The 17059-nt window shown below is 45.5% G+C and overlaps 1 protein-coding gene across 1 annotated transcript in view; it reads right to left on the bottom strand.

The window, feature by feature from the left end:
* LOC141235839 (uncharacterized) overlaps nt 1-15923 on the bottom strand; it is a 100779-nt gene extending 84856 nt beyond the window's left edge. The window contains 3 exon segments of the mRNA XM_073668190.1: nt 2987-3048; nt 5820-5944; nt 15871-15923. Coding sequence (XP_073524291.1) covers nt 2987-3048; nt 5820-5944; nt 15871-15923 — 240 coding nt within the window.
* Between the last annotated feature and the right edge of the window lie 1136 nt (nt 15924-17059).

The raw sequence follows: 17059 nt of genomic DNA, 5'->3' as shown, positions 1-17059 counted from the left end.
AAGACCTTCGGTGACGTCACAGTCATGTGACCCAGGTCCTTCAGCGCAGTGTCTCGCGATATCCCAGCAGCCAGGAACAAGCCAGGAACGAACGCGGCAGCACACGCCGGGCCATCGGAGGGTAAGTATAGCTTTATTTTTTTATTTTTAAACATTCTTTTACGGTCACACTATATATGCCGTTTGCATGGATTTATATATAGTGTGATCTAGTTGTCAAGCACTTTCCAGGTGATGCTAAAATCGCCTGGAAAACGATTGTCAATCCGCATGTATTCCGCAGGAAAAACACATGTACAATCCGCATGCGTTTTTTCTGCCAGGGAGATGCAGAAATTTTCTACTTCATTTCTGCATCGTGTGCACATAGCCTTATTTAGGCCTTCTGCCCCCTCAGGGCAAAGTTTTGCACCATTTACTGTAAGTAGGTCTTCTGGCCTGTGCTAAGAACCTCATCCTGCTGCTCACCTTAAAGTTTTACCTCTTTAATTAGGCCTCCTGGCCTTCTGCCCCCTCCCTCCAGGGCGAAGTTCTATACTGTTTAAGTAGACCTCCTGGTCTGAGCTAAGGACTTTTCCCTGCTCTATGACTCCGCTATGCTCCCTGCCTGGAATCTGGATTCACACTGCCATTATATCTTTCCTTCAGAACGTTCAATCTGATGTCTCCCTCCTGTCACACAACACCCTATCAATTCAAGTCTGCAACCAGATAGAACAAAGGTCTGTATTTCTCACTTACTTATCCCTATCTGACTCATCACCAGGAAATTGTTCTCCTGTACAGTGTCCATTTTAGGACATGATCAGATATCAAAATCAAACATCAGAATGATGTCAGTTTGAGGCTAAATACCCTGTCTGAGAACTGATCTTGATAAGTGATTTTGATAAGTGATTCTGACAAGTGACTTTTACAACCGTAATAATAAAAAAAAGTAACTGTTCACTGATGGGAGTTGAACCCAAAATTATACATCCCAAAGCCAGTGCACTAACCACTAAGCTATTAACTCAGTTTTAAAAACCTAGGAGTTCTATTTGGTTATATGATTTTCAGTGCAACTTGTCTAAAACTCATTGGGACTTATGCACAGACTGCAAGCAAGCCAAATTCAAATGATGTGTGATTTTGATGTGTGATTCTGATGTTTGAAGAAAGTCACACAATGACTTTTAGTCACCCTGAGTATTTTCATCACTTGACTGGATAGCGCAATGGTAAGGCATCCGACGCGCCCCCTGGGACGTGGGGTACTCGGTGCCGGGCCGGTCGTTGCTAGGGGAGATGTCACAGTGGCGGAGACCCAGTCCATGACCCAGGGCGGTCAGTAAAAAGGGGATATTTTCAGGGAATAAAAGTTCTTATATACAGTTTGTGACGCCACCTGTGGTATGCGGCTATGTGGAGCCGCCGCTGCGGAGCAGGTCCTCTGGAGCTGTTGTTAATGCAGCAGAGTTGGTTTAGCTCTCCACAGGCAGAGCTTAGCTCCAGGGCAGTGTAGACGTTGCGGTTATGGTGTAGTGCAGAGGATGGCGCAGTTAATAATCAGTCCACAACTTAGTGGCGGTTTCCTCTTATCTTTACTTGCGGTGGTTAGGCAGACCGGGGCACGGGTACTAGCTGGTAGTAGAGGTCCGGGCGGCCTGGAAGCAAGTTGGGGGGATCCACCTAGCCAGGTGGAGTTGTAGGCCTTCCCTTTGCGCTACCTCTTTGGCCCTGCTGTGTATAGCTATGCTGCAGCCCTCGTCCCTGAGTAAAAAGGGAGAAGCTCCTTGCTGGTCTGGAGCCAGGAAAGCGTTGTATGCTGGTATACCTGATTAGGGGACCCCTCCTTGCTTCCAGGCATGGCATTACCTCTGAAACTACAGTGTTAGTGCACTGGCTTTAGGACACAGAATTTTGGGTTCAAGTCCCATCAGTGAACAGTTACTTTTTTTTTTTATTATTATTACAGTTGTAAAAGTCACTAGTCAGAATCAGTTCTCAGACAGGGTATTTAGCCTCAAACTGACATAATTCTGATGTTTGATTTTGATACCTGATCGTGTCCTAAAATGGACACTGTATTTCTGTGTACTCATATAGCTCAGAATGAGGGATCCCACACAGTATGATGGCCCCCACAGCCCTTCACTTAATATGATAATATGATGCCCCAACAATTCCTGATAGTTAACAATAAAAACACACACACACACACACACACACACACACACACACACACACACAACTCATCCAACCCATTTCTGAGGTGCGCTGCTCCGGTCTGTGCAGTGTGAGTACTGAGGCTCCGTACTACAGGTGGGATGTAGTGACGCCATTGTGCCTGCAGTGAACGAAGTCTTAGACTCACAGGTGAAGGGTGAATGGTGGATCGGAGAGCTTAAATCTCCCTGATTCACTATTCTATTCAATGGTATCACCATCATGGGACAAGGTGCCTGGTGCTGAGTCACACTGAGCCTTCTCAATTTATGGGCATTATAGTATTTATTAATCAGCTGTGGGGTAGTACCATAATGTGTGCGTAGGGGGCAGTACTGTGAGAAACCTCTCTGAAGTAAAATTTTAAACCTTTATTAAATATATGCATTAAAATCAGAACTAACAAATATATACTTAAAGCTAGCAAAATTATAAGGTCAATGGCTTGTTGTGGATGTAAACACCATTCTAAGTCTATGTGCCCACGATGCAGAAATGCTGCTGATTTTTCCTGAGCGTTTCTGCATCTCCCTGGCAGAGAAAACGCATGCGGATTGTACGTGCGTTTTTTTTTCCAGGTAGAAGCTTAGCACGATTTCGCATGCGGGTTATCAAGCGCTTTTAGCATCACTTGGAAAAGTACTTGACAACTTGGTCACACAATATAAATCCATGCAACCGGCATGGATTTATATACTGTGACCAAGTTATCATGCTGCAAATTAAGCATCAATAGTAAAAAAAAAAAAAAAAAAATTAAAAAAAACATTATACTCACCTTCCAATGGCCCCCGGTCTCCTTCTCCGATGCGTCTGGTATCTTCGGTGGCTCCAGGTGCTCTAAAAAAGTAAATAACTAAACGTTATTTAGTCATGTGAATGTCACGTGACCATCAACTGACCGCTGACGTCACGGAAGGTCCTTGCAGACCACCGCCGAAAGCCAAGGAGACAGCAGCGCCACTCAGAGGAGACCGGGGGCGCCGAAAGTGACTATAAGGTTTTTTTTTTGTTTTTTTTTAATTCTTTTTTATCTACAGGTACTATGGTACCCGGGTCTGGATGAGAGTCTCCTCTTCTCCAGACCCGGGTACCATCCGTGCATTGAACCACATGATATCCGCATGTGCATGTGTAGTCATGCGGATGTCACGCGGTCCAATGCTAAAACGCAGCAATTCCGCAAAATAATTGGTAGTGCTGTGGATTTTTCCGCAATGATAATCCGCAGCGGAAATTTTCGCACCATGTGCACAGCACATGAGGATTATCATTGGGGAACATGGCAGACCTTCTACCAAGCGTTTTTAAGAGTTTCCAATATAATAAGGAAAAACATCATTTACAACAGACTCCAAAAAGGCAGTTATAATAGATGGGCAATGAATAGAGCCACTAAAGTAGCAGATAAAAAATTACGTTATGATTTACTAATCAAACATTCAGAGAAGTAAGTAACCTTAGATAAAGCTATATTTGTAACAATTTACAGCAAAGAAAATAGCCAGATTAAAGGAATTATTAACAAATACCTTCCCATGTTATATATTGATAGCCAATTAAATTAGATTTTACGAGATGGTTGTTTGTTCTCGGCCCCGACCCTTTCACAACTCCTGTCTCCTATTTTAATCCCAAGAGAAGCCGATAACGAGAACCTGCCTTACACCTCTGGGTTTTCACCAATGCGGCATTGATGAATGTTCACCATGTAAATATGCGGAACACAAGAAATAGGTTTAATCACATTAAATAAAAACATTTCATTAATCCCTTAATGGCCCAGGGCGTATTAGTACTCACCAGGCTGTCACCCCCTGTTCAGCGGGGGCTCCGGCGCTGAGCCCGCACTGAACCGGGGACATGTCAGCTGATTCTTACAGCTGACATGTGCCCGCAACAGCCGCAGGTGGAATCGCGATCCACCCGCAGCTGTTAACATGTTAAATGCCGCTGTCAATCTCCGACAGCGGCATTTAACATTCTCGCGCCGGAAACGCGGCATTAGCCCCGCCCATCGGTGACCCCCTCACGTGATCGCGGGTCACCGATGGGTGGGCATGACAACCCTGGGTCTGCAGCAAACTCCAGTGGTTGTCATGCAAAGATTACTATGAGCGCCACCTAGTGGTCAGCGCTCATAGTACAGGTGCATTTATGCTACATAGAGGTGACTTGTTGATCACCTCTATGTAGCAGAGGCGATCAGACAGTTGCTGCTTCTAGTATCCTATGGAGACTATAGAAGCATGCAAAAAGTTTAAAAAAAATGTTTTTAAAAATATTTAAAAAAAATATAATAGTTTAAATCACCCCCCTTTTACCCCACATACACATATTTGGTATCGCCGCGTTCAGAATCGCCCGATCTATCAATATAAAAAAAAGAATTAATCTGATCGGTAAACGGCGCAACGAGAAAAAAATTCCAAACGCCACAATTACGTTTTTTTGGTTGCCGCAACATGGCAATAAAATGCAATAACGGGCGATCAAAACATCGTATCTACCCCAAAATGGTATCAAAAACGTCAGCCTGGCGCGCAAAAAATAAGTCCTCACCCAGCCCCAGATCCCCAAAAAAAATCGAGATGCTATGGGTCTCGGAAAATGGCACCATTTTTTTTTTTTTTTTTTAGCAAACTTTGGATTCTTTTTTCACCACTTAAATAAAAAAAGAACCTATACATGTTTGGTGTCTACGAACTCGTAATGATCTGGAGAATAATAATGACAGGTCAGTTTTAGCATTCAGTGAACGTGGTAAAAAAAACAACTGTGAAATTGGAAAGAAAAAAAAACAAACAACAACTGTGGAATTGCATTTTTTTTTTTTACAATGTCACCGCACTTGGAATTGTTTTCCCGTACACGATATGGTAAAACTAGTAATGTCGTTTAAAAGTACAACTCGTCCCACAAAAAATAAGCCCTCACACGGCCATATTGCCCAAAAAATAAAAACGCTATGGCTCTGGGAACAAGGGGAGTGAAAAACGAAAATGCAAAAATGGTAAATCCCAAGGTCGCGAAGGGGTTAAACAATGGATCGCCTGCAGCAGTGAATTTGTAGCATATGGCATTCAGTGTCTGGGGTGTACTGTCAGATATGTCGGCTGCTGCTCCCGTAAATAAGGCAGAGAATTAATGAGCACATAGGAGACCCCACTAATCCCGCGGCCATTAACCCCTCCAACGATTCCACACATTTCCTAAGAGAGCACAATGGGGACTGGAAGAACGTTCAGTTTTGTGGCACTGAAAGGGTAAATAGCTGAGGTGGAGGAGAGATGGCGGAGGAGCATTGCTGAACCTGAGGGTAAATCCATCGCACCGGAGGAATAAAGAGAATATGGGGGCGATTATCACCAGTATCTACATCACTGTGCGGGAACTAGGAGAGAAGCAGCGGCCATTGTGTGAGGACGTCTCTGGGCTTCTGTCCTTCATCCTGCAGTCGTCTGAAGGGATCTAATGTGGACGGGAACCAGCGAAGCCGCATTCTGTCCTCAGCTGTTACCTCACTGTTCACACCACACAGAGACCCCCAAAGAGCCTCCGTGCTGAAGGGGTTAATGCCCACTGCGCCCAGTAATGGGGTCTCCACATACCTCCACCTGCAGAGCCGCCACCACATATATGGCTGTTGTGTGCGCACAGGACCTGTGATGAGGTCACAGGAGGGGAGGAGTCAGGGGTCACATGATCAGGGGCCTCAGTGGATGCACGGTTGAGCCTAGAATGTATGGGCTCCTGTCAGGTATATACACTGCTCAAAAAACTAAAGGGAGCACTCAAATAACACATCCTAGATCTGAATGAATGAAATATTCTCATTGAAAACTTTGTTCTGTACAAAGCTGAATGTGCTGACAACAAAATCACACAAAAATCATCAATGGAAATCACATTTATTAACCAATGGAGGCCTGGATTTGGAGTCACCCCCAAAATTACAGTGGAAAAACACACTACAGGCTGATCCAACTTTGATGTAATGTCCTTAAAACAAGTCAAAATGAGGCTCAGTATTGTGTGTGGCCTCCACGTGCCTGTATGACCTCCCTACAATGCCTGGGCATGCTCCTGATGAGGCTGAGTATTGTGTGTGGCCTCCACGTGCCTGTATGACCTCCCTACAACGCCTGGGCATGCTCCTGATGAGGCTCAGTATTGTGTGTGGCCTCCACGTGCCTGTATGACCTCCCTACAACGCCTGGGCATGCTCCTGATGAGGCTGAGTATTGTGTGTGGCCTCCACGTGCCTGTATGACCTCCCTACAATGCCTGGGCATGCTCCTGATGAGGCTGAGTATTGTGTGTGGCCTCCACGTGCCTGAATGACCTCCCTACAACGCCTGGGCATGCTCCTGATGAGGTTGCGGATGGTCTCCTGTGGGATCTCCTCCCAGACCTGGACTAAAGCATTCACCAACTCCTGGACAGTCTGTGGTGCAGCGTGACGTTGCTGGATGGAGCGAGACATGATGTCCCAGATGTGCTCAATCGGATTCAGGTCTGGGGAACGGACGGGCCAGTCCATAGCTTCAATGCCTTCATCTTGCAGGAACTGCTGACACATTCCAGCCACATGAGGTCTGGCATTGTCCTGCATTAGGAGGAACCCAGGGCCAACCGCACCAGCATATGGTCTCACAAGTGGTCTGAGGATCTCATCTCAGTACCTAATGGCAGTCAGGCTACCTCTGGCGAGCACATGGAGGGCTGTGCGGCCCTCCAAAGAAATGCCACCCCACACCATTACTGACCCATTGCCAAACCTGTCATGCTGAAGGATGCTGCAGGCAGCAGATCGCTCTCCACGGCGTCTCCAGACTCTGTCACATGTGCTCAGTATGAACCTGCTTTCATCTGTGAAGAGCACAGGGCGCCAGTGGCGACTTTGCCAATCCTGGTGTTCTGTGGCAAATGCCAAACGTCCTGCACGGTGTTGGGCTGTGAGCACAACCCCCATCTGTGGACGTCGGGCCCCCATACCACCCTCATGGAGTCGTTTTCTAACCGTTTGTGCAGACACATGAACATTTGTGGCCTGCTGGAGGTCATTTTGCAGGGCTCTGGGAGTGTTTCTCTTGTTCCTCCTTGCACAAAGGCGGAGGTAGTGGTTCTGCTGTTGGGTTGTTGCCCTCCTACGGCCCCCTCCACGTCTCCTGGTGTACTGGCCTGTCTCCTGGTAGCGCCTCCATCCTCTGGACACTACGCTGACAGACACAGCAAACCTTCTTGCCACAGCTCGCATTGATGTGCCATCCTGAATGAGCTGAACTACCTGAGCAACTTCTGCGGGTTGTAGAGTCTGTCTCATGCTACCACAAGTGTGAAAGCACAACCAACATTCAAAAGTGACCAAAACATTAGCCAGAAAGCATTGGTACTGAGCTGTAGTCTGTGGTGCCCACCTGCAGAACCACTCCTTTATTGAGGGTGTCTTGATAATTGGCAATAATTTCCATCTATTGTCTATTCCATTTGCACAACAGCATGTGAAATTGATTGTCAATCAGTGTTGCTTCCTAAGTGGACAGTTGATTTCACAGAAGTTTGATTTACTTGGAGTTATATTCTGTTGTTTAAGTGTTACCTTTATTTTTTTGAGCAGTGTATTATTGGAGGCAGCAGAATGTATGGGCTCCTGTCAGGTATATATTATTGGAGGTAGGAGAATGTATGGGCTCCTGTCAGGTATATATTATTGGAGGCAGGAGAATGTATGGGCTCCTGTCAGGTATATATTATTGGAGGCAGCAGAATGTATGGGCTCCTGTCAGGTATATATTATTGGAGGCAGCAGAATGTATGGGCTCCTGTCAGGTATATATTATTGGAGGCAGCAGAATGTATGGACTCCTGTCAGGTATATATTATTGGAGGTAGGAGAATGTATGGGCTCCTGTCAGGTATATATTATTGGAGGCAGCAGAATGTATGGGCTCCTGTCAGGTATATATTATTGGAGGCAGCAGAATGTATGGGCTCCTGTCAGGTATATATTATTGGAGGCAGCAGAATGTATGGGCTTCTGTCAGGTATATATTATTGGAGGCAGGAGAATGTATGGGCTCCTGTCGGGTATATATTATTGGAGGCAGGAGAATGTATGGGCTCCTGTCGGGTATATATTATTGGATATTATTGGAGGCAGCAGAATGTATGGGCTCCTGTCGGGTATATATTATTGGAGGCAGCAGAATGTATGGGCTCCTGTCGGGTATATATTATTGGAGGCAGCAGAATGTATGGGCTCCTGTCGGGTATATATTATTGGAGGCAGCAGAATGTATGGGCTCCTGTCGGGTATATATTATTGGAGGCAGCAGAATGTATGGGCTCCTGTCAGGTATATATTATTGGAGGCAGCAGAATGTATGGGCTCCTGTCGGGTATATATTATTGGAGGCAGCAGAATGTATGGGCTCCTGTCAGGTATATATTATTGGAGGCAGCAGAATCTATGGGCTCCTGTCAGGTATATATTATTGGAGGCAGCAGAATGTATGGGCTCCTGTCAGGTATATATTATTGGAGGCAGGAGAATGTATGGGCTCCTGTCAGGTATATATTATTGGAGGCAGCAGAATGTATGGGCTCCTGTCAGGTATATATTATTGGAGGCAGGAGAATGTATGGGCTCCTGTCAGGTATATATTATTGGAGGCAGCAGAATCTATGGGCTCCTGTCAGGTATATATTATTGGAGGCAGGAGAATGTATGGGCTCCTGTCAGGTATATATTATTGGAGGCAGGAGAATGTATGGGCTTCTGTCAGGTATATAGCAGACGCGTGACCTGTCACATGACTAAATGACGTCATGGAAGGTCCTTTCACACCACCGCGAGCTGTACAAGAGACCGGACGCAGCGGAGAAAATACTGGGGGCCATGAGAAGGTGAGAATAAGGTTATTTTTTATTTTAAATTCTTTTTTTACAGGTACCATGGTACCTGGGTCTGGAGGAGAGTCTCCTCTTCTCCAGACCCGGGTGCCATCCGCACATTGAATCGCTTAATATCTGCATGTGCACATGTAGTCATGCGGATATTAAGTGATTCAATGCAAGTCAATGGCGGCAATTACGCTGCGTGTCGGCAAAATTAATGGACATGGAGCGTATTTTTCCGCAATGATAATCTGCAGCGGAAATTTCCACAGCATTTGCACAGCACATGAGGATTATCATTGGGGACCATGGGGCACGTATTACCAAGCGTTTTTTAACCCCTTAAATACCGGGGACGTATTAGTACGCATATTTGCGTACTGCCCGTTCAGTGAGGGCTGCTGCGCTGAGTCCTCACTGAACGGAGCACATGTCAGCTGATTCTTACAGCTGACATGTGCCCGCAACAGCCGCGGGTGGAATCGTGATCCACCCGCGGCTGTTAACATGTTAAATGCCGCTGTCAATCTCTGACAGCAGCATTTAACGCGCGCTTCCGGGTAGTGCGTCATAAGCCCCGCCCACCGGCGACCCCGTCACGTGATGGCGGGTCGCCGATGGGGGGCATGACAACCCAGGGTCTGCAGCAGACGCCTGTGGTTGTCATGATCTTGTCGCTATGAGCGCCACCTAGTGGTCGGCGCTCATAGCACAGGACCATTTCTGCTGCATGCAGGGGACCTGCTCGTCCCCTGTATGTAGCAGAGGCGATCGGATAGTTGCTGCTTCTAGTCTCCTATGGAGACTATAGAAGCATGCAAAAAGTAAAAAAAAAAAGTTTTTAAAAATATAAAAAAAATAAAAAAATATAAAAGTTTAAATCACCCCCCTTTTGCACCATTCAAAATAAAATAATAAAAAATAAACCCCACATACACATATTTGGTATCGCCGCGTTCAGAATCGCCCGATCTATCAATATAAAAAAAGAATTAATCCGATCGGTAAACGGCGTAACGAGAAAAAAATTCTAAACGCCAGAATTACGTTTTTTGGTCGCCGCAAAATTGCAATAAAATGCAATAACGGGCGATCAAAACATCGGATCTACCCCAAATGTTATCAATAAAAATGTCAGCCCAGTGCGCAAAAAATAAGCCATCAACCAGCCCCAGATCACGAAAAATGGAGACGCTACGGGTCTTAGAAAATGGCGCTATTTTTTTATTTTATTTTTTACCAAATTTTGGATTTTTTTTCACCACTTAAATATAAAAGAACCTATACATGTTTGGTGTCTATGAACTCGTAATGACCTGTAGAATAAGAAAGGCAGGTCAGTTTTAGCATTCAGTGAACGTGGTAAAAAAAATAAATAAAAAACAACTGTGGTATTGCACTTTTTTTGCAATTTTACCGCACTTGGAATTTTTTTCCCGTTTTCCCGTACAGGATATGGTAGAACTAGTAATGGCGTTGAAAAGTACAACTCGTCCCGCAAAAAATAAGCCCTCACATAGCCATATTGACCAAAAAATAAAAACGCTATGGCTCTGGGAACAAGGGGAGCAAAAACGAAAATGCAAAAACGGAAAATGCTCCGGGGCTTAAGGGGTTAAGTGTTTTCGCTGCGGAAATTCTGAAGCAAAAACACTTGAAAAACGCATAGTGGGCACGCAGTCTAACTTCCTGTTAATGCTTCGGACCTTTTTTTTCCTTAACAAAGTCCCTGATATCCCCTTTAAGGATGTTTACATCCATGCAGCTTGTACAAGTGAACACGATTTTAAAAGTAGGCTAAATGTCCAAGTCATGTTATTAATAGGACCCTATATACAGATGCATCATGGGCTTTTCCTGCCACATGCATATAGTGAAAGTCTAAAATCCAAATGTGTAATTTGCCTCAGAGTAGAAGTGTTTTAACTACAGTCACAATAATTACTAATCACTCACAGAAATCTCTAACTTTTAATCAGAAATAAATATTGTATAAATAACCTTTTTACATATAGAAATATTCTTTAAATAACATTAGCAGAACTAAATATTGTAGTAATAACATTTGAACATTATATATAGAAAAGTACTTTTTTCTAAAAGTGATTTTTTAGCCTTGTAAACTCTATACTTTAGTAGGTTTTATTTTCGTTATTTCTGATGTATTTGAAAAATGACAACTTCACCTTCTTACAATAATGCTAAGAACACGATCCCTTTTATAAGTACAATTTTTTTTCATAAAAGTGCAAAACTTTATAACACAAAAAATTGGTCAAATACAAAAAAAAAAAATCAATCAGGAGAGTGCCACCTGAATGCATAAAAATTTGCACAGCCCCATCCCATAGGATGCATCATCCACAAGAAACAGTGATTGCAAGAAGAGAGGAGGCAATGGATCAACACCAGAGATGCCCATCGGACCGGATTGCATGTGAGTATGATTAAAGGTCTTTTTTGCATTATGCAGAGCGGCTTGAAGACTTACACATGTGGTCAAAATTGTTGGTTCCCCTCGTTTAATGAAAGAAAAACCCACAATGGTCACAGAAATAACTTGAATCTGACAAAAGTAATAATAAATTAAAAATCTATGAAAATGAACAAATGAAAGTCAGACATTGCTTTTCTGCTTCCACAGAATTTAAAAAAAAATTAAACTGATGAAACAGGCCTGGACAGAAATGATGGTACCCCTGAAAATAATGTGACAAAAGGGACATGTTAAATCACGTTGTGCCCACTAATTATCATCACAGGTATCTAAAATCCTGTAATCAGTCAGTGGGCCTGTATATAGGACTACAGATACTCATTGTGCTGTTTGGTGACATGGTGTACCACACTCAACATGGACCAGATTAAGCAAAGGAAAAAGTTGTCTCAGGAGATTAGAAAGAAAATTATAGACAAGCATGTTAAAGGTAAAGGTTATAAGACCATCTCCAAGCAGCGTGATGTTCCCGTGACTACAGTTGCACACATTATTCGGAAATTTAAGATCCATGGGACTGTAGCCAATCTCCCTGGACGTGGCCGCAGGAGGAAAATTGATCACAAATCAAAGAGACGAATAATACAAATGATAACAAAAGAGCCCAGGAAAACTTCTAAAGAGATTAAAGGTGAACTTCAAGCACAAGGAACATCAGTGTCAGATCGCACCATTCGTTGTTGTTTGATCCAAAGTGGACTTCATGGGAGATGACCAAGGAGAACACCATTGTTGAAAAAAAATCATAAAAAAGCCAGGCTGGAATTTGCCAAACTACATGTTGACAAGCCACATGTAGCATCGGCGTCTCTGCCCCCTGCCAGGCAGAGACGCCGTCCCTCTCACCGCCGCGCTCCCCGCCCGGCGTTCTCCAGCGCTCCTCTTCCTGCTGCTGCCAGTGCGCGCAGCTTCCCGGGCACTGTGCTTAGGGCGCGTGCGCTCCCTCCCTCTTAAAGGGGCCGCACGCGCCGCCCTAAGGAGTCCCCGGCCAATTGCCGGAGGTCCTCCCATATATAAGGCACCTCCTCCAATATGGAGGTGCCCGAGCAATAGTTGTTGCACAGTGTACTTACCTCTGCTTCAGCCCTCAGGTCCCGCTGCTAGCCTGACTACTAGTCCTGCCCGCCAGCCTGACTACCAGTCCAGTCCACCAGCCTGACTACTCTCCAGCCCGACAGTCTGTCTTCCGTTCAGTCCGCCAGTCTGTCTATGGGCTTTGCCCGCCTGCTTACCTGGAAGCACCTGCCCGCTACCTGCCATGCCTACCTGGAGGCTCCTGCTTGCTACCTGCTGTGCCTACCTAGAGGCTCCTGCCTGTCACTTGCCGTGATCACCTGACAGCCTACCTAGAGGCTCCTGTCTGTCACTTGCCGTGACCACCTGTCAGCCTACCTGGAGGCTCCTGCCCGTCACTTGCCGTGACCACCTGACAGCCTACCTAGAGGCTCCTGCCTGTCACCTGCCGTGACCACCTGACAACCTACCTAGAGGCTCCCACCTGTCGCCTGCCGTGTCTGCCAGTCCATCCACCCGGATTACTCATCAGCCTGCCTGCTGTGCCCATCTGCAATACCGGTCAGTCCCTGCCATCTGTACCATGGGAGTCACCTGCTCCCTTACAAGGTCGTCCCCAGAGTAGCACCTGGTCCCTCTGCTCGGACCCTCCCTGGTCACGGAGTCGATTGAGCCGCCGTACGACCTAGGTCGCTCCGAGTTGATACCTAGTTACGCCCCTCTGGGTCCCTCCTTCCACCGCAGCACAGAGGTTCCACCACCCGGATCCGTAACACCACAAAGCTTCTGGGAGAATGTCCTATGGACAGATGAGACAAAATGGAAGTTTTTGGCAAAGCACATCAGCTCTATGTTCACAGACCGAAAAATGAAGCATATCAAGAAAAGAACACTGTCCCTACTGTGAAACATGGTGAAGGCTCTGTTATGTTCTGGGGTTGCTTTGCTGCATCTGGCACAGGGTGTCTTGAATCTGTGCAGGGTACAATGAAATCTCAAGACTATCGACGGATTCTAGAGAGAAATGTGCTGCCCAGTGTCAGAAAGCTTGGTCTCAGTCGCAGGTCAGGGGTCTTTCAACAGGATAATGACCCAAAACACAGCTAAAAACACCCAAGAATGGCTAAGAGGAAAACATTGGACTATTCTGAAGTGGCTTCTATGAGCCCTGACCTAAATCCTATTGAGCATCTTTGGAAAGAGCTGAAACATGCCGTCTGGAAAAGGCAACTTTCACACACGAGACAACTGGAGCAGTTTACTCATGAGGAGTGGGCCAAAATACCTGTCGAGAGGTGCAGAAGTCTCATTGACAGTTACAGGAATCGTTTGATTGCAGTGATTGCCTCAAAAGGTTGCTCAACAAAATATTAAGTTAAGAAGAACCATCATTTCTGTCCAGGCCGATTTCATGAGTTTAATTTTTTTTTTATTCTGTGGAAGCAGAAAAGCAATGTCTGACTTTCATTTGTTCATTTTCATCGATTTTTAATTTATTATTACTTTTGTCAGATTCAAGTTATTTCTGTGACCATTGTGGGTTTTTCTTTCATTAAACGAGGGGCACCAACAATTTTGACCATGTGTGTATATGCAGCATTCTAGAATGCTTTAACAGAGGGCTGAAAGATGCGTACCCTACTTTATATGGGGAAAACATGGTGATAGGTTCCCTTTAATAAGCATTAAAAAATACTGATGCTATTTTAGAGTTGAAAATTGTGATGACAGGTTTTCTTTTGATGGGTTTTGTATGTTTAAAATACAGCGTTAGGCTATGTTCACACTCAGATGTCAGTGTCTCAGGTATGTGTGGTCACAGTTTCCACTGGTACTGGTGACACTGACACATGCAGACCCATTCAAATGAGTCTGTGCACATGTCTGAGTGTTTCCACGGACTGTGTGTCCATGGGCAAAACACGCTGACACGCAAAAACGTCCCACACAGATGACATGTACCGGCGCCAGGGAATCAGTGTAGTTAGTGTTGTTCCCAAGCGCCGGGTGCTGAACACTGCCCTCATCATAGTTTCCTGCTTGAGCTGCGATCAACACCAGCAGGGGACCATGATGAGAGCAGTAGTGTCTGCTCCCGGTGTGTCCAACTGTAAAAATAAAAAATCTTTAGATTCACCTGTCAGAAGATGTCCCCCACTGTAATCCATCTGACCGCTCTCGCCGAGGAGCCAGGGAGAATGACTCACTCCAGTGAGCGGCCCTGGAGCTGCGCTGAGCTCAGTGAGTGACAGGACACCACTCGCTGAGTGCAGCTCGGGGCTGCTTGCTGCAGTGAGTCATTCTTCCTGGCTCCTCGGCGAGAACGGTCGCATGGATTACAGTGGGGGACACGGGTGAGTTTAAGGATTTTATACTTTATTCTTATTTTAACAGTTGGAGACATCGGGAGCAGACTACTACTCTCATCATGGACCCCTGATGGTGCTGATCTCAGTGCAAGCAAGGACAATGATGAGGGTAGCGTTCAGCACCCTTCGCTTAGGAACAGTGTTAACTGTACCACTGATTCCCAAGCTCCGGTACATGCAATCCTGATGTGGCCACACAGACATCTCCAGTACTGTTTTTTCCACTTCCGGAAATATCCAGACGTGAAACTGATGGTCCCAACCCCATTTATAAGGCAAGAAATCCAACTTATTAAACCTGACAGGGCACACCTGTGAAGTGAAGACCATTTCCGGTGACTACCTCTTGAAGCTCATCAAGAGAATGCCAAGAGTGTGCAAAGCAGTCATCAAAGCAAAAGGTGGCTACTTTGAAGAACCTAGAATATGAGACATATTTCCAGTTGTTTCACACTTTTTTGTTAAGTATATAATTCCACATGTGTTAATTCATAGTTTTGATGCCTTCAGTGTGAATGTACAATTTTCAAAGTCATGAAAATACAGAAAAATCTTTAAATGGGAAGGTGTGTCCAAACTTTTGGTCTGTACTGTATACAAGTAATCAGCAGCAAGGGGACAGATTGATGAAGACCAAAATATAATATAAAAACATGTGAAACCGTGGCAGCATACAGCTAACCAGAATAATAATCTATCGAGAGTCACTTATACATGTGTATATAATCCATATATTCAAAATGTATATATATAATACTCTCATGACAATATTAACTCATGTATGTAAAATCATGGAATCCAGGGTTCATAGTAATAGATCTCGTACTAAGCAAAGCAATGTGCAACAAGCATTTATAAGATATAATTATGCATAGGGATTACCTGGATAGCCACTGGCAGCTCAGCAGCACTGTACACGTCACCCCGACGCGCATTTGGGAAGAAACCTTTATCAAGGGGCACATATGCATATCAGCCACCCACCTTTATATACCATGTACCACACAACAGACCATAGAGTGCGTGCACACACCTCCACGCAAACCGGAAGCGCACTACCGCACGCTCAATCGTATCAGCTGATCGTCAGACCTGAACATCGCACCCCAATAACCATTGAGACACATCACATGACCAAATGGTCACATGCTCATGTTTAATATGTTTAATAAAATGTCGTGAACGATTGTGCAGAAATGTTGGAACGTTGACATCATACTTCCGGTACTGTTCAGAGCTGATCACATTTAAGTAGACATACCTTTCAAAAAGTAAAATAAAAATATTTTACACACAAATACCAATATTATATAAAATTAATTTGTAAAGTATTGTTATGCACACGCCCAGGCTGAGCGGCGTGTGCGTGTGATTGTAGTGATTCCACTGGACCATGAACCGGAGAGTGCCTGGAGGGGCGTGACTAAGTATCTGGCCGATCCGACCAAGATGGCACGACGGCATACGACGCCAGTGCACCAGGGAGAAACCGGGCAGAGGGACCAGGTGCTACTCCAGGTCAAACTCCGGACACGGGGGTTGACCCACACAGGGATTACTGGATCAGGCTGGTTAGGCTGGCGCACAGACTGGAGGGTATAGGCAGGCACGACTGGTATGCAGGCAGGCGGGTAAAGGCAAGCGCAGCTAGAGTGCAGACAGGGAGGCACTAGCAGGTAGGAACACAGGCGGGATAGGACCCAGTACACACTGGGACTCAGGAACAATACAGGTAGAGGGGTACAGGCAAGCACAGCTAGAGTGCAGACAGGGAGGCACTAGCAGGTAGGAACACAGGCGGGATAGGACCCAGTACACACTGGGACTCAGGAACAGGCAGGTTAGGCTGGCACAGACTGGTGGATATAAGCAAACACGGCAGGTATGCAGATGGGTGGATACAGGCGAGTATGCAGGCAGGGAGGTACTGGCCGAAAGGACGGGCTGGAGCACAGAAAGGTTAAGACCCAGTACAGACTGGGTCACAGAACCGCAGATGCGGTAGACAACCACAGCAGAGAGGGAACGCCCGAAGCGGTGGGCAAGAACAGAGCAGGACGGGGCTGCCGGA

The sequence above is a fragment of the Phyllobates terribilis genome, unplaced genomic scaffold (assembly GCF_046119375.1).
Source record: "Phyllobates terribilis strain yellow unplaced genomic scaffold, ASM4611937v1 Scaffold_691__1_contigs__length_813055, whole genome shotgun sequence".
NCBI classification, from domain to species: Eukaryota; Metazoa; Chordata; class Amphibia; order Anura; family Dendrobatidae; genus Phyllobates; species Phyllobates terribilis.
Note: the sequence above shows the minus strand (reverse complement) of the source record. Positions and strands in the feature narration are given on the sequence as shown.